Source organism: Epinephelus moara, chromosome 12 (genome assembly GCF_006386435.1).
Source record: "Epinephelus moara isolate mb chromosome 12, YSFRI_EMoa_1.0, whole genome shotgun sequence".
NCBI lineage: Eukaryota > Metazoa > Chordata > Actinopteri > Perciformes > Serranidae > Epinephelus > Epinephelus moara.
Window position 1 is genome coordinate 19,424,594 of NC_065517.1, and position 22,765 is coordinate 19,447,358.

General features: G+C 43.3%; 1 protein-coding gene across 1 annotated transcript in view; it reads left to right on the forward strand.

Moving 5' to 3' along the window:
* susd6 (sushi domain containing 6) overlaps positions 1-22,765 on the forward strand; it is a 35,641-nt gene that overhangs the window by 10,189 nt on the left and 2,687 nt on the right. The window contains exons 3-6 of the mRNA XM_050057615.1: positions 18,982-19,176; positions 19,808-20,002; positions 20,125-20,263; positions 22,114-22,589. Of these exons, the coding sequence (XP_049913572.1) occupies positions 18,982-19,176; positions 19,808-20,002; positions 20,125-20,263; positions 22,114-22,589 (1,005 nt within the window). The remainder of the gene's footprint in view (positions 1-18,981; positions 19,177-19,807; positions 20,003-20,124; positions 20,264-22,113; positions 22,590-22,765) is intronic.

The window sequence follows — 22,765 nt, forward strand, 5'->3', positions numbered from 1 at the left end:
TGTTGCCCTCTGTAGCCAAACAAAAGTGTGTGTGTTTGTGTCTGCATGCACATTGTTGGTTTCCAGCCCTCACAGAAAGTTTGCTAGATAGGCTGGGTATACAAACAGCACAGCCCGAGGAGGGGAAGCAATGGGTCCTGTGCAATTAACTGTTCAGAATAGTCCCCTTAAGTCCTGTTAGCATGGCAGTTTGCAGGTAGGAAGGAGTAAAGCAATACTCTGGCTACTGGCTCCTTTCTGAAATGTGAGAACAAAGAGGGCTTTTAGGGGGGTGTTGGAAGCCACAGGCCAAACCACAGCAAGCTGGATCTCCGCTAGATCACCAGTCTGCAATTAGGACTGCTAACTCACTCAGTGTGTGTATGTGTGTGTCTGAGAGAGAGTATGTGGGGCACAGCACAGCCACTCTTCTATGATGTCTCTGTTCTTCTCTCTCTTTCTCTCTTTAAGGCTCCAGCCATTAGCCAGGTGAGACCAGAACCCATTAGTGGCAGTCTGGTCGAATCCATCAGCCTTTCTCTTTCATTACCTGTGTGTTTATCACTTGAGCCATCACTCTCTGCTCTCACCCTGTGCCACTTAACAGCTCTCCCACCCAATCAAGCCCTAAAGGGAAACTTTAACCGCCTCACCAGACAAAGAAATGCCCCATAGAAACGGATAACTGCAGTGCGGACAGGCGACACAAGACCGTTTCAGTCACTGTTAACAGTTGACCAGACAGTTGCATTACTTGGTGAAGATCCCAGGTGGCTAGGATTATTGTTGGCTACACAGCAGTGCCACTTCACCTGGCATCAGCGTACCCTGCTTGGACAGTGTCCACCAATTCAGTATGGTATAGTCCAACAAATGCAAGACTTTAACCCAGGGGACTAGTGTCTGAGTATAACAAACAATAATATCGGTTGTAGCATTTGTGCCACTCTAAGCTGGGTGCATTTTAGTGACACAGCGCTGTCTTTCCAGCCCTGTTTGTGCTACTGAAAGCAGGGTGCGACACAGCTGCCTTTCTAGCCCAATTTGTGCCGCTGAAATCCGGTTGTTTGTTAGCGATACACTGCCGTCTTCCCAGCACCGTCTTTGTTACTCTAAGCTGTGTGCATTTTAGCGACACACCACCGCCTTTCCAGCTGTGTATGTGCTACTCAAAGCAGGGTGCTTTTTAAGCAACGCACAGCTGCCTTTTTAGCCCCATTTGTGCCACTCAAAGCTGGTTGTTTGTTAGCGACACACTGCCGTCTTTCCAGCACCGTTTGTGCTACTCAAAGCGGGGGGCTTTTTAGCTACACACCGCCTCTTTTTCCAGCACTGTTTGTGCCACTCTAAGCTGTGTGCATAGCGACATTTGTAATCTTTTCCCGGCCATAATGAAATAGTTTTGTTGTTTAAACCTAACACTGCTGACCCTTTTTGCTGCCGGCCTCCTCCACATCAAGATACTCTGTGTTTCACATTTTTCTCCTGATATTTTTCAGTGTGTGTGTGCTGTGTGTTGGCCGCCATCCTGTTGTCTTTCCACATGTGACAGGTGCTGTGTAGTAAAGGTTAATGAATGTCAAAACAGGAAGTGGTGGCACTAGCAGCACCAGACACACCAACGTTCAAATCTGATAACACACAAAGTAAGTTGAGAGATATGGAGCATTTATAACCAAGCTGTTACTGGTTATTTGTTATGCTAATGCGATGGATGTGATGTTACAACGTCTGCAGTTATTACTAAAAACACCATGTTACTTTGCATTGTTCAAAGCTTTGTTTTTGGGCCTCTCTCCAGAACTTGAGGATTATTTGGAAGCTACATTAACGCTGGGGAGAGGCAAGGCAGTTCGTAAATTGTTTTCCAGTGAAATGTGTGTGGTTGTCTGAAGCAGCAGGCAGTCATAATGATTTCCAAAGGGCCTCATCTGAGGGACCAGCCTGCTGAGTAGAGGACATCTCTGACTAATGAGCTGCTAAATATATCCCCCAGCCTCCTGTCTTCTGTTGCTTTTGCTTCTGTTCACTCATTCAGTCTTTTATTCATTCTTTTGCTTTAGTTTTTTCTTTGCTTACATTCTGTGTTTTTGACCATCTTTGTACTTTCTTGTTTGTGTTTTGTGTTTTTGTGGATGTGCATTGTCAAGCTGTCTCCTTAAAATCTTGCCAAAGTACATATTCATGTTAATCGCTCTCTTTTTTTAAAAAAAAAACAAAAAACAACTCTGTTCTGTCTCCCATTTTCTCATTCCTCCTTCTTCTGTCTTGTCTTTTTTTTCCCTCCTCTTTGATGTGTGTTTTTCAGGCCCACTGAAATGGTGTGGGCTGATTTTTTTCGTTACACCGTTAGTCAACAGCAGCATCCTGTTCAAACAAGTTCATCAGCTTACACATAAAGGCACAGAGCATCCTACACGCATGCTGAATTTGCCAATGGTTGAGACATCCACGCTGTGTCAGACTGCGAGCATCCATGTCAGAGCTCGTGACGCATGAACAGCATGAATGGTTTTCTGTGGGACAGTACGGGAGGTCAGAAGGTGATATCTCGATGACAAGTTTAAGGTTTATTCATCTATCCAGTTTGGCTTTTTACCATTTTCTCTTCATCACTGGGACATTTTTTAACTGTACACTGATTGAAAGTGAAGAACAACATCCCCAGTTTGGTTACAGACCAAAGAGATAGCAATTGTTGGCTAACCTTGGTACTGTAGCTGCGTCACAATAAAACTTTCCACAGGGCTTCAGACTAGCTTTTTACAGTGGTTTCACCTAACTTTTTCATTTAGGTACAACAGCACATTATTTAGGTGCACCTTAAATTTTGCACTGTGCCTAACATTTTAGGTGTTACCCTTCTTATCAGTTATGTAGATAAAAAAAAAGAGGAGAGGCTGTATCAGGATTAGCCATCTTATCGAGGACAGGGGAGACAGGTGGTGGCACAGTTATCTTCACTGATCATGTCGGGTCTGGGCTGGGTCTTTCAGGCCCTGTAACACAGGATTCATAGTGGACGTGGAGCGCTGCACTGATTTTTCGTGGAGTGCTTCCTTTCGGTGCCGATGTTATCAATGGGGTTATTCTCACAGGACGCGCCGTGATGCCGAGCTGTGCGGCCAGCTTGCAATCTGCAGCGATAGTTTAGGCTTCTGGTCTGTTTTTTCCGTGGGTTGTGAGCGAGAAAACACATTGATAATCTATAATGAAAGATATTAAGGATATAACATATATGATACGTAATGATATGTGCACCCCAGGCTTCTACATATTTGGAAGTTGTGTCTCAACAGAGAGCGAGAGAGACAAGTTGACACAAATATAGCGAGTACTGACGGATGGCTGTGCGGCACTTGACATATTGGGGTGTTTCCGTATCTGTGTGTACATGGCGTAACGGGCTCTGCAGAATTTTTCTTGACAAACAATCAATAGTTCTCCTAACTTTAAATTACTGGTATGTTTTACGGTAAAGGTTGTGATATCGTGACAGAGTAGGGGTGCTATCACACAATGTGAGTGGGGTAAAACGTAACACCCCACACACAGACCTGCTATAAAATGTTTAGCCCCACTTGACAGACTGTTGGTCTCACTCTTGAGTCCTGTTCTAGCAGTTTCTGTGCTCTTAATGCGAAGCAGCAGCAGCAACAGTAAATGTTTGGCTTGCATTAGCACTATCTTAAAAATGGCAATTACAACTCCAACCCACAGAAATTCTTAGGTTCGACAGCAGCTACTAAAGTACTGACAGCTGGATATAACAAGAGTTTTACTGTTTTTTTAAAACAGTGCTTAAAATGATGACCGTCAGTTTAGCACAACAACAGCTCAGTCGAGGGTGGCAGCTGTCATGTTTGGACTGAAATATCACTGGCCTTTTAGAAGAAATGCACATTGAAGTTCAGTGTGGAAATACATACGGTCATGTCCCAACATGCCACAGCTGTAGAGACAGTAGCAATGGGGCAATACTGTTCTGCATCATGCACAAACCCTCAATTTGTTGACGCAGCTTTTTACCTTTAGTCATCTGTAGCTGTGATGAAAACTTTTACAAGTTTACTTGATTAATAACTCATCCAACACGTGAGTAGGTTAATCAAACACAGTCAGTCTCAAGCTGCAGATAAAATAAACCACTTGATGTGACAGGCATGAGCTGAGGGGAAGGGCTGGGCTGTACATGTGCTATCCTGCTGCATATGTGTTGCTTGTTGTCATGGGGTGGAGGTGGCGTACAGCTGTTTCTCTTTAGCTGACTGCATTTCAGCAGAAACGACTTCATCACTGCTGTCTCATTTTCGGCCGTTACTGCTTCAGTACATGTTTAATAGAGATTGTAAATAAGGGGAGGAGAGGGGATGACACTTCACAACCCATGATTCTTAGCTGATCTCACTCCAGAGGGGAGTCGGAGCATAGAGTTTGGTTCAGAACAGCACCCCTGGAGCTGTTAGAGATTAAATGCCTTTCTTAAAGACACCTCAGTACGGAGCACAGTTGCTGACTCGTAGGCCTGACCCTGGGTCCTCTTAAAGTATGGCCTCTCTAGTTTCTGCACCACCCTCCTGACACAGCTAGAATACAGTTAGTCTCATTTTAGCCAGCAGTATGTTGCAATTAACATTCACTGTTCTCTGTCTACCTCTCATTAGTCCCTGTTTTTTGCTTTGCTCTGTCCAGTCTCATCCCTCAAACTGTAGACAGTCCATTAGATGGAGCGTTGAGATGTTTAGTGGCCAGTTGGCGTGGCTCCACTCTAATGCCCTCTGTCCTTATTACATCATCTGTAAACAGCTCTCTGCAATAAGCAGCAGCCACGAAGCAAAGGTCTTTGTACAGGCTACACAGGAGTCCATTTGGATAATTGTGTCGGGATTTATGGGAAGCGTGCATTGCTTCGTATGTCATATCTATATTTATTTGCCTATGTATTTGTATAAGCCTATAGATGTATAAATTAATCTTTGAGTTTATATTTAATTTGAAAGTAATAACAAATGGACATCACAAGCTATCAGGGTCTAAAGGAATCTTTGCCAGGAAGGTCAAATAATCAATTCATAATGAGTAGTGTGAGCAACCTTCGCATTTGTGAAGCTGCAACCTGCAAATATTTTTTTAATAGATAAATAACTGGAGATCTGATTAATTTTCTGTTATGCTAATCCTTTCAGCTGCATAAGTCATGTTATTTTTAACAGCTTGTGTTTATGTGTGTGGGCTGGAGCCATTGTTATTAACTGTAGATGGCAGTTGGGCATGAGTCAGGCAGGATGACTTCTAAGTTACAGCCAGCGTTGTCCAAAATGTCAATAAATCGATACTTATCGAATCTGAATATTTGAAATGGTTTAACAATTATTTTCCATAGTAATAATTATACACTGGTACCAGCTGCTTTTTCTTTCTCTCTCTTATCGTCAGTGTTTGCCACAGTCATTTGGCTCATCTCTGCTTCTAACCAAGAAATAGTCGAAAAAATATCAATATTTTTCAAGGTTTAATGCCAGTGTCATGACAACACTAGTTACATCATTAATTTCAGTATGTGTAAGTAACTATATTGTTTATTGTGCTGTGCTTCCTTTCACACTCTCAGTCACTCACATGGCTGCAAGTTACAAGGTAGTGTAGGTGATGTTGCCGTGCTTTTCTTACTGGCAGTAGGCCCATCTAGGCTTTGGATGATGGAATTTAATTTCTGTGTATCCATCCACAAACTGTTCGCAGTGCTGTGAGTCTAGTCTGCGATATAAACAGTACTTTGTGTCTTCTTCATGATGATAAACAGTATTTTGTTGGTAACTCTCACTGGACTTCCTTACTGACAAGGAAATCCCCCAAAATCAAGTAGTTCTGGCTCAAGTTAAATTTGTCTTCCAGAATTTCTGCACTTCCTCAACTTAACTTTTTGTTGTACACCATGTTAGGTTTCAGTATGACAGTATATTCACAGGTATCAGTTTAAGTTCAGTTTAATCCAGCAGCAGTTTTGTCCAACTCGTCTTGACGTGGCTTGCTTGGCTTTTACTTGAGGCCAATGGATAGTTTCCCAGGAGCTTAATATTTTTTCTTGGGAATGTTTTGCTGTTACTGCCAAATAAAGGTCCGTTGCTAATCCTTGCTTTTCTACTCTGCTCAGTTGGACTGATGTAGAGATACCAGGGAGTGGAGATATTCTCATCAAGCTTTTCTTTTGTGTCCATTCCAGATCCAAGTCCTTTAAATATTCAGCATCTAACACTCTTGCTAATGCACATTTATGTGTGAATTGAAATTGCTGGCTGCTTTCTTGTGTGGTCGTATGCTCACTATTGTGTTTATAGAAACAGCAGTTGCTCTACAAGGAACAAACAGAGATTCAGAAAAGGATCAGGCTTTGAAGTATACAGCCGATAAGATCTATCAAAAAATGCCAGGATTGTACCTAAGGCAGCCTTAACAGCAACACTTAAAGTATCTGCTCTTGCTTGTGACAAGTACGTCCTTTGATCAGCTTCCCTTTGTGATCGGTAGCAGTTTCAGTTTTTAGTACTCTGTGTTGTGTTTTGAGGTGACAGAAATCTGCACTAGCCTATATGGTTTTTTTGAACATAAGCTCCTTTCACACATGCACTGCAAAACTGAAATTATCTAGACATTACACAGAGGAGCTGTACATGAGAACGCACATGTCCGAATCAGACATTGAATCGGACATTAAACAGACTTTATACTTCCAGCTCTCGAGTGCAACGCCTGTGTCCTGTCTGATTGAACGCACGTGTGAATAGAGCAGGTAATTGTCCCTAGAATTCACAACATGTGAGTGGGTGAATTTATGATAATCCTATCTTGTGGCCCTCTTCAAACTGGAAATAGCAAACGTGACAGTGAATATGAACAGTCATGTACACTAAGACGGGAACAAAAATGTCTAACTGGAGAGATCACATGATTGGGGAACCTCTGTTGATAAGGGCCAAAGCTGAAATCGTCAGACAAATTAAAGAAACAGCAAGAAACTCTGTTGTTTATGACAAAATTAAGAACCAGCCACAGGACCGCAGTGCAGTCCGCATGATGTCCCGCCCCTCGACTAAACCAAGACATTGTCTAGAGTTTTTGTTAGAAGACCACTGCACGGTATGACAGCGTGTAAGAACTAAGCGGCAATTCTGGCTCCAAAAATCCAAGATAATGACGGCCAAAATGCCAAACTCGAATCTTTAAAATGGGAGCTCACAAACCAGTGGGTGATGTAAATTATTTCAATACAGTCTATGGTAAGAACCCACTGTTACCAACAAACAGCATACCACTTCTCTCAGCAGAGCGGTCTGCATGTGTTCAGAGGTTACACACTTGCTGCCATTTGTTTTTCCCCTCGGTGACTTGCAAGAGCAGTTGCTCTATCAAAGTTCATTTGGAGTGTATCAGGGTGATGATGGCTGTAACAGTGACCGCATTGTTGAATCATTGGAGTTGTAATGCAAAGTGCGGGACACCCGTTTTTTTCTCCCTGCCTCTTTGTGTCTAATATAAACCACCATAATCATACATCCTAAATCCTGCTGTAAGTCTCCCTGCTCTCTGGTATATGACTGCTCCATTTAAAATAGCTTTCCTCCTCGCTGTTGTGTTGTCTGTAGCACAGAGTGTGCTGTGCTATTGCAGTGAACCTGTTCACCAAACAGTCTGAGCATGCAGGTTAAGATCAGTTCACCAGAACAGATACACCAGCTGCAGACTAAGCTTTGTCTCGCTGCAGTTTTAAAAAATTTCCATACTATTACAGCTCTCAATGGACCTGAGCTGCCCTCCCCTCAGTGGTACTACCAACATATCAGCGTGCCAGCCCTGGTAAGCAGGGTTGGGATTATCTCCCTGACTTTCACCTTCAACAAATGTCCCAGGCTCAGCACTCATACCTCCGCTGGCTGGCAAGCCCAGGCTGCTGAAATATGATCAGCCCACAGTTGCATTGACAGTTTTTAGGGGGGGTTTGTCTGAACACATGCACGTGTGTGTGGGAGGGGTCCCACACACTCTTTTGTTTTGCTCTGAAAGCTGAGAAGAAGGAATGTCTGCCTCCCAGCTGTCCTCAGCAGTGCGGGTGAAGAAAAGAGAAGGGGGAGCTCACTGTTCGCCTTCGCTAACATCCTCCCATCTGTTACCCGAGGGCAGTGTGTGTGTATGCTTGTATCTTTGGGGTTGGAAAGAGGGTCACACAATGGTGATACCCCCCCACCCCCTGCTTTCACCCATTTTGGCCTCACATGCATATTTAACCCTTCAAATGCAAAGTTGTCTGTTGTCCTGTTCGGAGGCACGCTGCTTAAATCTGTCGCCGTGCCCCGTCCCTCAGCGTGCAGGGACAATGGGGTGTAATGGCAGCACACGTGGCTTGCTAAATGCATCGCAACAGCAGGGGAGGAACGGGTGGGGAGAGGGAGGATGTTTCTGTCTGTTCAGAGACTTCCTTCACCCTGGGTGTATGCAGCAGCGTGCGTGTTTGTTTCTGTGTGTTGCAGCTGCGGGAAAAGATGTGACAAGCGGACGGCGAAGTTCTCTGGAAACGCTCTTTTGGGAGCCCACAGCTGCTTGACTCTTGTTTTCTGGCAAGCTTCCTGTTTACTGTAGAAACAACACTGTTGGCTTTGACACCAGTGTACAATACGGACACTGGTTGGCCTTTTTTAGGAGTGTGGGGTGATGATATGAGTGCCCACCGCTCCGTCTGACACTCCTACCCCTAACCATCCACACACACGCATTCTCAACACAGATAGGATGTCAGTGAGCAACACAAACCCGTTGTTTACAAAGGCGCCTTGGGACACTTGCAACCTACACTTGCATAGTGAGTAAACTGTCCGCCTGTATCTGTGTGTACTCAGGCTTTTGTATAAATGTGCCGGCACCACCCTCACACTGCCTCCCTGCTCTTCATCCTCCTCCGCCTCCTCCCCCCTTCCTCCACGGTTAGGTCCCTCCACCTTCCCCCAGAGGCCCTGGAGATGGAACAACGGCGCTTTTTGAAAAAATGGGTTTCATGCTTTGAGGTTTCAGCTTTGTTCTGCATTCTTTCTGCCCTACAGTATTACAAGTCCACCTTCATAAGCTGTTTTTTTTTCCTCCGAATTTTCTTTCTCATAACCTTTCCCCCTGTTTAACAAAATCTGCTTTTCTCTTTGAGTCAGTTCTCAGCTGTTATGAGAGGGCAGGGTATGAAAGCAGAAACGAGCTGTGTGTCAGTGTTACAGCATGATGACTTCTCACTCGCTCGCTGTCGAATATGACACTGCTAGTATTGCTCAACCTGACATTAAACGTCCTATGTTACAGTCCCGTGTCACCCACCCAGGTCAGCACGCAGCCAGTCGTGTCACCTCATACTCTGTGAAGTGTCTCTCACTGAAAGCTCATCTGTGATGTTTGTGTATATGTGAAAGAAGGAGGCTCACTCATATACACCTTGTATCACATTTTGCAGTTACACTATTACTCGCCTAATAATTTAGTGTTTATAGCTTCACTGTCAATTGGTTTAAAGCAAGATGTATGTATGATACCTGAAGTTTATTTAACTTAAACGTTCTAATTTTGTATCTTGTGATGGACCAATCTAGTCACTTTGAATTTAAGGACTTAGGAGACCTATCTCAGATGTGTCATTTTAACCAACCTACAAACACAATTCTTTGTAGTTTATGATCCAGCAGATGAAGCAAGGACATAAAGGGTTCCTCATTTTTCAGAACACAAAATGCGTGTTAAAAAGTTTGATAAGGATTGGTGGCATTAATCTTGTGAATGGTGGCGTTCATCAGCCCATCAGTGGGTGTGTCAGCTCCCGCAGCCATCACCTCATTATGTCCTTGAGCTGTGCTCTTGTGTTGCTTCGAGCTCCGGCGCTTGTCTAGCCTTGTGGTCCTGTAGTATGTGCTACCTTGAGCTAGTAGAGTTGATGCGTCACTTATCGAGGTGTAAGTTGTACTTGCTTTGTAGTATAAATTTCCGTCACTCAATGATGCTTGGACTCATTTAAATCAATTTGCACACGTGGTTTTTATGATATTGACAGTTCAGTTGAACTTTTCACCCCGCAGTCAAACAAGTTAATTTGCATCGCCATTGTCTCGAAAACAGATGCCTGTGCACATGTGAGTAAACACACTGCAGCATTGTCTGCTTCCTGTTCTGACTGTAACAGCAGTGTTCAAATATCACTAATGCAACAAATATTACAAATGTATGTATTCGGGGTGCACGTTTACCTGTTTTAAGGTAAAAGTGGTTGCCACTGGGAGCAACCAAAGGCCAAGAACTGGTTGCCAAATTCTCAAATTGTTTGCTAATGACAACCTGGCAACCATTACTGTCAAGCCCTGTTAATAATAATCAGTCAATTGTTTCAGTCATTTACTGGTCCCAGCTTTTCAAATGTCATTAAACTCTTAATTAAATATATTTAGGGTTTGGCCTGTTGTTGAAATGTGTAATCCAGCAAGTAATTTAATCAATTCTGAACATACAGCAGTCTTGCAATAAATCCTGCCTTCAAGATGGTTCAGTTTTTGTTGGATCTGTTTTGGAGAAGTGTTGATTCAGTTGTTTGTTTCACTTTGGAGGCTGCCATTGGTGCTGCTGTCAAACTGTATTACATTATACTGACAGGTGTTTATATTACGCAGTCTACACCATTTATCCCAATTATTTACTTGAATATTTAAAGTCATAAAATGGTGAAAAGTTTGGTGAAGTTTCTAGAGCCCACGGTGATGTCTTTAAATATCTTGATTCATCTGCCCAATTGTGCAAAACCCAAATATTGTCAGTTTAATATCATAAAATTGAAAATATTACATAAACTTCAGTCTTGAACAGGTGAATCTTTTCTTTCTCTGCTCGAAAAATATCAGAATGAAAATCAAAACTGTAGACTCAGTTGCTACTGTACTTCCTTTGTTGCATGTCACCCCCCCTCTCTTCCCACCTCCCCATTTCCTGTCCTCAGCTATACTGTGAGCTGTCCATTAAAGGCAAAAAATCCCAAAAAAGTAATACAGAATAAAAAGATATTTGAGCAACTACTATCCACCGATGGCGTGAATGAGCCCTCCTTTCTCCAACACTACCCCGCCATGGGCTCTGCTGCACTGTACTGCGCTCTAATAACAACAGCTTGGCTAAAAATCCCGTGGATTATCGGGGGAGACGGGGGAACGTGGCAAAAAACAAAAACACCCGTAGCTCAAAAATGACAGCGACATCATCAAAAACAACACAGGACTTGGCGAGGGGCCAGCAAAGGAACAAAAACATATTTACCAGGCCAAAGAGAGCATCATCATCCTCTTGGTCTTTACCCTAATCCAACACACAGCCCCCCCTGTAGCATACATTCACACACACAAATTCCCCTGCTCCTTGATACACTTGAACACACACACACACACTGGAATACACACCCTCTTTTTTATGGCCTATTGTTCTATGGAGCAGCCAAACAGCTGGCTGCAGAAGTCATCAGTATCTGATCTGCTTTAGAGCGCTCCCAGCTTGTAATAGAGGATAATTAGAATTTTAATTTGCCTGAGCAAAGAGGGGCTAAAACCCTTGTCTCCCCTTCTCCGCCACCCGTGTTTTCCTCAATCCACCCCCCTCGCAGCTCTGCGATGGCGAGTGCCATCGGTAACAGATGGGGAAAGGGAGATATTCACAGCCAGGCGGGCACTTCAGAGCGAGGCAGGGGATTTTAACGCCCCCCATGGCCTGAGTCTCCTCCAGCACGGCCTTAAGGCGCTGGATGTTGAGATTAGCGATCAGCCTCATCGGCGCTCCATCCTGGCCCAGTCCTCCCACTGCATGAAGTGCTCCTCCAACCTTTTAGCAATTAAGCTCTGTGATCAGCTTACAGTTGTGTGCCCAGATGATTTCTAATAGTTTAACCTTTTTATATGTCCACTTTATTTAACTCAATATGGCAAATGCCACAGCTCAGGCTCTGTTCAAGTCGTCAGTGGACATTGGAAGCAGCATGCAATGATCCCTCTCACATCTCTAAACAGAAACATACTTGTCATTTCTGTAATTTCTGAAATTATGCAAGAACGCTTTTCCTTCCCTCCTCTTCCACCAGCTCTCACGAGGCACTTGTGACTCGTTATTGTTTTTTGACATTTCTCAAAAACCTTTTCTCTTGAGCAAACTCTTAACATCAGACCAGTGGGAGAACAGCTTGTGTTTAACTGTGACTCATTCCCTTCCTCATAAGCACAAAACATGGCGTGCTAAAATCCACTCTGGCATTGCTTAGTGCTTTAATCAGTTTTTTTCCCTGTGTGTGTGTTTTCAAAGCCAATATTCAATCTGGGCTGAGAGGGCGATGGAAAAGGGAGAGACAGCAAGGTTATTAATCTTAACCACTCTACCATCTCTGGATACTGAACCAGCTTTCATTCTTTCCTTCAGCAGAGTCTCTTCGTTTGTACTAGCCCAACCCACAGTGTGGTATGTACTGTAGCTGTCGGCTGCCTCCTCTTCCCATTGTTGCCGTACAGAGCCTCTCCCTCGCACACAGAACTATCAGTCGACCTGCCACGACATGTCTCCTTTTAGCTTGTAATTGCTCAGGGCCACAGTGCTCCATGATGCTGACGTTTCTTCCCCTCCCCCCTCTCTTTCTGCCCGTGTACCCGATGATGACTACCTTTTCCCTGTCAGTAGTTTTCCCTTTTTTTTTCTGCGAGTTTCTCGATTACTCTTTCTGCTACTTTCTAACCTCACCTCTCTGTTTCCTGGTAATTTGTAAAAGTAGTGTCAGGGTTTTGATGTTGAATATATTTATATATTTGTCTCACATTTCCTGTTCTGACTTCTTCTGACAGGTATAATCTCAGGGGAGAGTGATTTTAAGAGAAAATTCTTCACTGCTCCAACTTTAAGAAGCACTTTTTTGACATTTCTTTATCTTTCTGTATTTTGTCTTCATTTCCTTTTTTAAGCTGACACAGGTATGAGTTGCTCTGTTCTCAGGGGATGTAGTGTGCAAGGCAAGTGTGTATGCATTAATGTGTATCTAGTCTATATTTGGGCTCTTTGTTGTAAGCTTCTACTAATATGCAATATACAGTTGAGGGCTGACTAACAATTATTCTGCTGACTAGTTTCTTGGCATAGGTTAATCATTTTGTCTATTAAATGCTAAAAAATTATGCCCAGTATAGCCTCTCAGAGTCCAAGGTGATGTATTAAATTGCATTTTCATATTTGGTACAATTGATTCGCAACGTGTCTGAGTACAATTTCTTCCCCACCACTCAGCTTTCACATAAGTAATGTTGTTCCGTCCCCAAGTACACTTGGGTCATCATCTACTTGACATTTTTGTCGTGCTACTGTGTAGAAAAGGGTGTTTTAAGATGGCACTGCTGCTCCAGGGGCCCATCATCAGTGGCGACAGGCGGAGCAGCGAGGCAAAGCTCTGCTTTTGTTGCACGCTGAGCTCTCTGCCTCCCGCCAGAGCTCCTACTCTTGGTCGAAGGTGGCAGCAAAGCCAGATCTGGGTCTTTCCACGGCAGGCTGCACTGCTGTCTGACGTAGAGGCATCTGTGTTAAATTGAGGTTGTTTTATAACCAGTTAAAAAATCCTAGCAGTTCACTTCCTTGTTTTGGTACAGTTTGTCTCCATACCTGATGTGTGCCACACTGGAGCACACATAAACGGTGCTTTAGACCATCTTTTTAAGTGGACTAGAGTATGGATCGGCATACCATGCCCAGGTATGATACACAGTGTTCACACTAATCTAACAACCTGGAATTAAGGGCCAAGTCCACTGTGATCCAGGCCTGGTGCCCTGATGTGAAAGCCCCCTGAGTTTACTAACATGTTGCACAAAGGAGAGCAGCAAGTTCTCACATATGAAAACCTCTAGTCAGACAATGTTTGGCAGTTTTACCTGGAAAATGACTGAAATGAATAATTGATTCGCAAAATGCTTGCTGATTACGTTTCTGTTGATTGAGGCATTGGGTAATTGACTGTTTCAGCTCCAATACAGTGAAGCATGACATTAGGACCTGCATAGTAACATAACCTAGAGATGTACAGAAATATATTAGAGTCCTACCTATCATTGTTATTATCACTGCTGCGAGTTTGAAATGGATACAACAGTTTTCAGGTAATACAGTCCCATTTGAGAACTTATGTTGGTTTAAAAGCCTCATGTTGAAGATACAGTGTCCCTAGTTTATGTTGCATTGCACAATCTTGGAGTAAAAATATCATACTGGTACATTTTGTTCTTGCATGTATTGTAGTAATGTACGTGGCAGGTAAAGGCTTGTAGCAGATATTCCTTTAATGCCATCTAACCACTAATACTTGTGCAAGTGCGGTAGATGCAGACGACACTTGGATGGTGAAACTGGCTGGCTTGTGCAGGCAGCTCAAGGTTTTCCTGGCATGTGAGGGAGAGCCTGGTTTGTTGTGTCTCTGAGAGGACTGCAAGTTTCAAAATGGACATTTTACTGGCTTCATGGTTCGTTTAGACTGACTTGACTTCAATAACCTCTGTGACCTGATCTCTCTGTAAGAATTAACCCTCGAGTAGGCTAAACCTCTCACTGTAACTAGTCTTAATGCTAATGCAGGGAGGTTCCTTGGAGATTTAACAACAATATAAACAACAGTGGATGTGCTTAAAGCTACAAGAAAAACTTGCTTGTCCTATTCTGTATTTAGCTTGTCCCTCTTTGAGTTAAAGCCAGATTATGTTGTATGTTCGTCATACTGGAGCTCATTCCCTGGTCTCTTCAGTGTTTCCCTTCTCATTATTTTTTTATTAAGCAGTTAGTGTTTACTCGGGTCTGTTCGCTTCAGACGTCTGTGTGGTAGAAGCCTTTGTTACCATAGTTTTTAAGTATTGGCAGGGCCCACATGCAAGGTGTTTGGTATTTAAGACTCCTACTGTATATCTTTTTAATATGAAAAAGAATGAAAGCACTAGGTATGCACATGCCTTTATTCCAGAGACAATCCTGCAGATAACAAAGCTATTCAGAGTCAGATAATGAATGCCGTTAATGCTCATCTGTCTTCTGCAGCTGCATTGACTGCCTCCAGTGCACCACAAAAGATCATAACAGTGGCTTTTGGCCAGAGGCTATTGTCCTAAACTGCCCCCTAAGGCCTTTTTGTCCCCTGCTGCCCCCCATCCCGGGGTCATCAATTCATCATCTTTACCACCTCCATTAACACCATCTCCTCCTCAGAGGGCCTTTAGTCGCCCTGAAGCAGCTCAGCGAAACAACTGCTCAGGTCACGGTGTCAAATGGCGTCCTGAAACGTGGGTGTGCAGATAGAGTTTCTACATGTGAGAGAAGGAGCATGGATGTGTTTGAGTGGGAGAGATTAATACTGCGTTAACACACAAACTGTGTGTGTGTGTCGCATCATATTAAACAAACATTCAGCTTGTGTTTGAGACATTAAACCAGACTGTAATCAATATCACTGTAGTACCTTAGTCTGTGTATTTTGCTCTCTACATACCACAGCTAAACCACTAAATTACACAAAATGTAATTATTTACAGAGCTGTTGCATCATTATTTTAATCAGAATACAATAGTTGTTATACTGGTGTTTGAAAATGGGTGACTTAATGTGTGTTTTAATGTCAGGGGAAGTTTATTCATTCTCCGCTTAATCATGCAAATGCTAGCCGAAGCTGACACGATAAGTTGATGAACTGATTAGTTGATCAACAAAACATTAATCTTGCAGCTATTATAATAATTGTTTGTTTGTGTAAGTAATTTAAAAAGCAACAATACATTGTGTATGTTGAGCTATAGAGACAGAGCAATTATAAATATATGAACAGAAGCTTTCAATTACCCATGTCTATTATTGTCTGTATTCAAACACTTTCAAGACCTAGATTTTTTTATCCCATCAAATTCACAAACATTTAAGTAGGTATGCACCTGATTATCAGTCGAACATTGGTATCAGCCGATATTCACCTTGTTGACTACCATCGGTTTGCTGGCATGTAAGATGACCTTCACCACTGGCAGTGTCCTATGATTTTCTGTTGTGTCACGTCAATTTTGTGAGGGTTAAAAAGCAGGGCTCGAAACTAACGAACTCTCACCATCCCTGGGACAATAGAAAACATGTCTTAGACAAACGGAGATCTTCCCTTGGACACTGTTGGGATGCAAGGACAGAGTAAACTCACTAGCAACATGCCAGGGGACACACCCTATTGTTTCCCTGATAATGCTACATTGTGAACAACAAATCTGTGTTGACACTGGCAGGAGGAGAGCTAGTTAGCATTAGCTGTTAGCAGCCGGAGCTAACTGCTGACGGAGTTGCATTGAGTTGCGCTATGATGCATTCAAGCTTGTAAAATGTAGGTTTTGGTGAGGAACTTGAATAAATACAGCTGTTTGAGGGAGAGATCTGTTGATGTTTTCACAGCAATATGAATATATAATATACTAAAATATAATATATATAGTAAAAAGGCTTTTGAAGCAGCTCTCTATTTTTGGAAATGGTTATTATGTGAAAGACGGTTGTATTAAAGGCTGTTTCATTAATGTGTATGATTTGAATTTGTGCTCATTCAGAGATAGTTTAATGAAGGGCTGACTGACTTTAATACGCTTCAATTGTTTTTTTCTATAGTTGTTTCTTTGTTTCCCTGGCACAAAAGGGGGAATAAATAACAAAGACAAAATAAGTAACAACAAAAACAGCAGCACATTGCCCAGCCCTAATAAATCAATGAATCAAAAACATAATCAGCAGATCATTTAGTAATGAAAATAATGATTGATTGTTGTCCTGTAACAAAGAATCTCGTTATAGAGACAAACAGTTTGAACAGGCTGGAGCCGACCTCTGTTGTAGTTAGTAGTAGTTGTATCATGACTTTGATTTTATAGTACGGCAGTGTTAGCTCTTCTGGAGCACACACACCAAATCTGTCCCCAGCTAAATTCAATAACACAGCCTTTGGTATCACACGACTTAGTCCTGGGAGTGTCTTTGTTTGTGGGTGTTGAATGCGTCTGTGTATGTGTGTGTGTATGTATGTGTGTGCGTGGGTGAGTAGGCGCTCGCACATTTGAGTGTTTGCTTTTAATCTTGTGCTGCCAGCTTAGAGCGACGTTTCTTCCCGGAGATTAGAGGATGTTAGAGGCACTGCTGTGGAAATAGTCTCTCTTTCAATCTCTAAACACACACAGAGGCAAGACAAAGTGGCTGTTTGCGATGTTGGTGTGTTTGTTTACGTCAACCGAGCGATAAGTCCCCGCAATAGACCATGGCTAATATGATTTTATAAATACTCAGACCAAGGATTAAATAATGAGCCATATGGTCATTAGTGTTTATGGCGTTATTAATGTTCTCCCTCGTGGGGGTGTTTTAAATGTACTTATGTCTGGGCCTTGTTACTGAGAGAAGTCACTGCACATTGTATAATTCCATTTAATAACTCAATCAGATAAGATGCGGAGATAAAACACTGAGAATCCTTTGCTTATTATGACAGACTTAATTTATGTATCATTGCCCAGACGGGTTTACAGTGTTGAGAGTCAGTACTGGAAAAAATGTCCACTGAAGCCCAGATTCGAACAACTTCACAGATGATCCAGCTCAGCGGTAATAAAACTGGTATGTCTGTTGGCCATTCTTGAAGATCAGTAATACTGAGAGTAAAGTCGGACTCCTGCTGTCCTGTCTCAGTTTACACAGGTGTTGCAATGTTATGTCAGACCTGCTGGATTTAGACGCTCTGCTCTCGCCAGATTGCAGCTCCAAATGCGTGCGTATTAATGCGAGCCTGTGTGTGTGGACAGTGTTTGGAGCCGTGGGAGGGCAGAACGCATTCAGATAATTTACTCTCACACTGCGATGAAACACACACCGAGACACAAGGAGCTGGCGTGACACTGCAACATCGTAGATGGAGCGTGGGAAGGTGGATCAAAGCACAATTAACTTTAGGTCTTCTGCCTCGTCCCTGTCTTTATTGGCTGGCTTAGAGCTGCAAGTCTGTCATTAGAGCCAAGCAAATGAGCCTTGCCGAAGATCTAGTCTCACCGCCGGACAGATAGACCCAGCGCTGGCCTGGGATGGAGACAGTTTAATGAGCAGGAGATAATCGAGAGAAATCAGATCTATATGAAGCTCCTTGTGACATTTTAATCCACTGTGGGCACTTAAAGTATTCTCTGTACTGCACACTATGGCTGTCTCCAACTAACTTGTCATGTTGATACAGTGCTTCTCCCTCGCCTGTGTAAAATGCAGCCTAGTTTCAAGTAACAATACCTCTGAGTTTTAATTATCAGCTCCAACCTGTCAACTTGACAGAGTTTCCCTGTGAAAAGTTGTTTGACCCAGTGGCAGCTGCCTGCGGAGGAGACCAGCAGATAGTTTGTGTCAGCGCAATGATAGAACAGCAGCACCACATTTATGTAAGGCTTAAATTATCAAGGTTGTCTATGAGATTATGATGGAGCCAGTTATAATGAGCACCATTAGTGATCTTAAATACTCTGTTTGTTTGACATAATATTGGAACATTATTCGTCAAAGAACCACATGTGAGACAACTTGTCCTCGTTCCCCAGCAGGCCTGTAATACTTTAAATCCCTGCATAAATTGAAAATTAAGATGTAATATCCTGTCCACAGGCGGTTTCTAACTCTACTAAGTTAACTTACATGCTTCATAATTACCTTGTTACCTTACATTATTAAAATATGTTTCAGGATCCTAACTTGGCTGCGTGCCTGAAGCTGGTAGCTCCTCACTTACAGAGTACACGATCATAAGTCCAGCCTGGAGGAACGAGCTTCTTATCTTACATTTGTCCGGTTCAGAAAGCAAAACCTGAAGGGCCTCTGTCGTTTACGCCTTCAAGCAGCCAGCTCATTCTTATTCTCTCCACTTGTTTCTGTGTCCTCAGGTTGTGCGCGGCCACCCGGCGTGCAGCACGGAGACTTGCTGAACCAGACCGAAGCTAACCGGGGCTCTTTCCCCCCGGGCACCCTGCTGACTTATGGCTGCGAGCCCGGTTACACTGCAGATGGAACCACCACCATCATTTGCACCAGCTCTGGAACCTGGTCCCATCAACCTCCACGCTGCATCAGAAGCAGTGGTGAGCGTATAAATAAATTATACATACGACAAAGCACATAAAAACATAACATAATAATAAGTTGTTTATGGTCTGTTCTGCAGCTTTTTAAAGGAACACTTCACTCACAAAATTATGATTTGTGTATGAATTACTCACCCTATGTTATGTTAAATTTTAAACTGATATGCAGGTGATCATTTTGTGGGTGACATGTTCCTTTAAAAAGGTCATTCCTGGCTGAGTATGCTCACGTGCAGGCCTAATTTGCCTGTCCATAGAAAACCCTTATTATAACCGGAATAATTAATTGTCATGGCTGCTTGTTACTGAAAACATTTCATGGTCAAGTTAATGAAATGATGAACGGTGCGATTGTATTCTCACTTCCTCAAAAGTCAGCTTTGTAAACATCTGAGGTTGAGTGTGTGCATCAAACCTGAAATATCACACAGTTCAATATCCCACAGTATCATAACACTAATAGTGAGGACTGTCCTTGAGAGCCAGCAGGGAGCGCTGGGGAATCTCACCCAGAATATGAGCATTTAAACCACAGGGATCAAACCTGACCACAGGTACAAATAATACATTCTTGGTGCACAACAACAGCCAGCATTGTTCAAATCTGTTTCCTCTGTTTTCCTCTCAGTGTGTTCACCCCCCACTGAGCCAGAGAACGGGGGCTACCGCTGTCACCCATCTCCCTGCCACCGCCTCACCCAGAAAACTGTCATCGAGTACTTCTGTGACGAGGGCTACGCTCTGAAGGGAGACTACAAGTTCCTCACCTGCCAGAACGGCGAGTGGGACGGTCCCATGCAAGTTAGCTGCCGACTCACACAAGGTCTGTCACCTCCGCTAACTATTACCTTTCATGTGAGCACACACAACGTCATGCAGGAAATGTGAATATAAATCTGTGAACCGCATTCTCACTTCCTCTCTGTCTCGTCTTGTGCCCCTCAGACAAGGAGCCGAGCTCTCCGCTGGGTATACCTGCTCTGTCTATTGTGGCGTCCACGGCCAGTTCTGTGGCGCTCATCCTGCTGTTAGTGGTGCTGTTTGTTCTCGTACAGCCAAAACTCAAGTCCTTCCATCACAGCAGGTAAGACACACACACACATCACTGTATTCTCACCCCCAAATAAAGCCAAATCCTTAACATCACTATATCTGGACTCACTCTACATACTCACTGGTAAGAAAAGTGCTGACGCAGTTGGTCTCCATCTCATGCCAGCTCTGTTTTTGTTATAGTTGCCATGCGAATCATAGATTAATAGTCACACAGTAACTCCACCCAGCACGTCTTTACACAATCATGTGCTCACTGTACGTCAGCAATAGACATCAGACTAGATATCATCTTAGATTTTGGATATCATTATATTTTAAGTGTTCTCATTTCCTGGTATCAAAGGCTGCATTACAGCTTGAGCTTATCAGACTGTTCTAGCTGTTCTATTATTTACCTTCGCCCGCTTAGTCATTGTATCCACATTACAAGGGCTGGGTGTTGGTACGCGATACCTTAAATGTGTCGACCAAAATAACCTAGCACCAAGTAGTATCAATACTTCTTCAGTCAAACAGTACCTGCATTTGATCCTTTTTGTACCCAGATATACAAAAGAAGACAATATGTATGGATTTTCTCACAGCCAGTCACCACAAGTGTGTTAATGCGACATGGAGCATGGTGCATTTAGGGAGTTGGCAGTTCAGTGTGCCAAGATGCCACCAACAGGTTTGACAGTATGTCTATTCTACATGATTATTTGGTGGCATTTTACACAGCCTAATGACATGATTATAATTGAGTGAAGTAGAACTAATAAAAGGGTATTAAATGAAGTACTCTGCTGGTTTCTGTATCACTCTAAGGGTGCTGGTATTGGTACTGGTGTTGTGATATTTTTTAACGATATCCAGCCCTATGCATCGCTGATGACGCTTTATTAAACTCTCATTGTGTTCATATTTTGTTAAAGCACGATAAGTCAACCCCAGAACATCGTCGGAAAATTTCGACAAAGATATTGTGATTTTTGATTTTCTTAACACTGCCCTAATTTAAAGTGTTAAAAGCTTTGAGGTTGCATGAAATACAAGCTGTTAAATGGCAGAAATAATGCAGATATCCTGCCTGTAACACATCTCTGATCCTCTGACTTCTTGTGTTGCTAGCCTTAATAAACTCCATTGTAAAGTTGCTCCAAAGGAAGTTGACCCTTTCCCTGATCACATAAAATATTTCTATGCTTTTTAATGTCCAATTTCCCCCTTAGCTTTTAACATAAAGAGAATGTATGTGCCCCACTTGACCCAGAACCCCCAGTCTCTACGTCACTCTCTGTGCTCCGTTTCTTGAACATGTTGAAAAGGATTTTTTTCCCTGCCGTTTCCTTCTCACACAACCTGTTGTTGCAGGAAACTCTTGAAAGCTTAGTGCTGTTTGTCCTGGAAGAACACTGCCCCTTTATGTCTGGAGCTGTAAAACCACCTCCCAACATGTCATAAAGTGACACATCAGATTTTGCATTCATTCTTCCTGTGGACACACCTAGCATTCAGTTTTGGTTGAAACTAGTTACATAAACGAGTTGGAAGCACAAAACCTGTCAACTAGTTTATCCAGTTGGCATTTCTTAAATACTTGAGAAATGAAAGTAAAAGTATAAAAAGCAGTCAGTTGCTGCCTGTGAGATAAAAAAGGGCAGAATGATTTGATCTAATGCTCATTGGCACTCTTGTTGATTGTGTTGTGGGCCTGAGGGCTTAGTGCAGCCTGCTATAAAGAGATTGTACAGTCAACGCTAATCACCTCCTTTCAGAGGTTCGACTGTGGCACGCAACACACATGACTGCATCAACCTGAGCCTTCAGTCGTGATTCACCTCATCCACACCTGTCTTTCTGCCTGTCTCACTCTGTCTTTGTCTCTGTGTCCATCAGGAGGGAGCAGGGAGTCTCAGGCCAGTCCAGCTCCATCATGGTCGAGGGCGTCCAGGTGACACTGCCCTCCTATGAAGAGGCAGTATATGGAAGCGGTGGGCCCTGTGGAGCATCTGGTCCTCCTCCTTCTCCACCACCTCCTCCGGCTCCTCCAGAGACTCGAGTCCCGATCGTGCTGTCCGAGGGGCTTCCTCAGGGAGCCACGGGAGGCCAAGGCCCCAGCAGATCCCGCCACCACAGAGACTTAGACTTCTGTCTCCCATCCACGTCCTCCTCATCGTCCTTCTCCTCCCGCCGTCACGCAGAGACGGTGCTGGTTCATCAGGCCCCTTCTTCGTCCTCCTCTTCTTCATCGTCATGGGCTAGAGAGCACCCTGGGGGTGCATGCGCAGGCCCCCTACCTCTGCGTAGAGACTCTGAGAGTAGCGACCAGCACAGTCTGCTTTCTGTCACCTCTGCGGATGATTTCTCTGATGGTAAGAGGAAACTCTGTTATTCTACATATACAGTGAGCAGTGAGAACATATCTGTAGATTTATACGTCTAGCTCTGATAACACCACATACAAAGTCCTTCATGCCATGACTAGTGAGGAAACCTGTCTAGAGTTGTTTCAGTGACCAGCAGAGTCAATACTTTTTAATAGAAATGT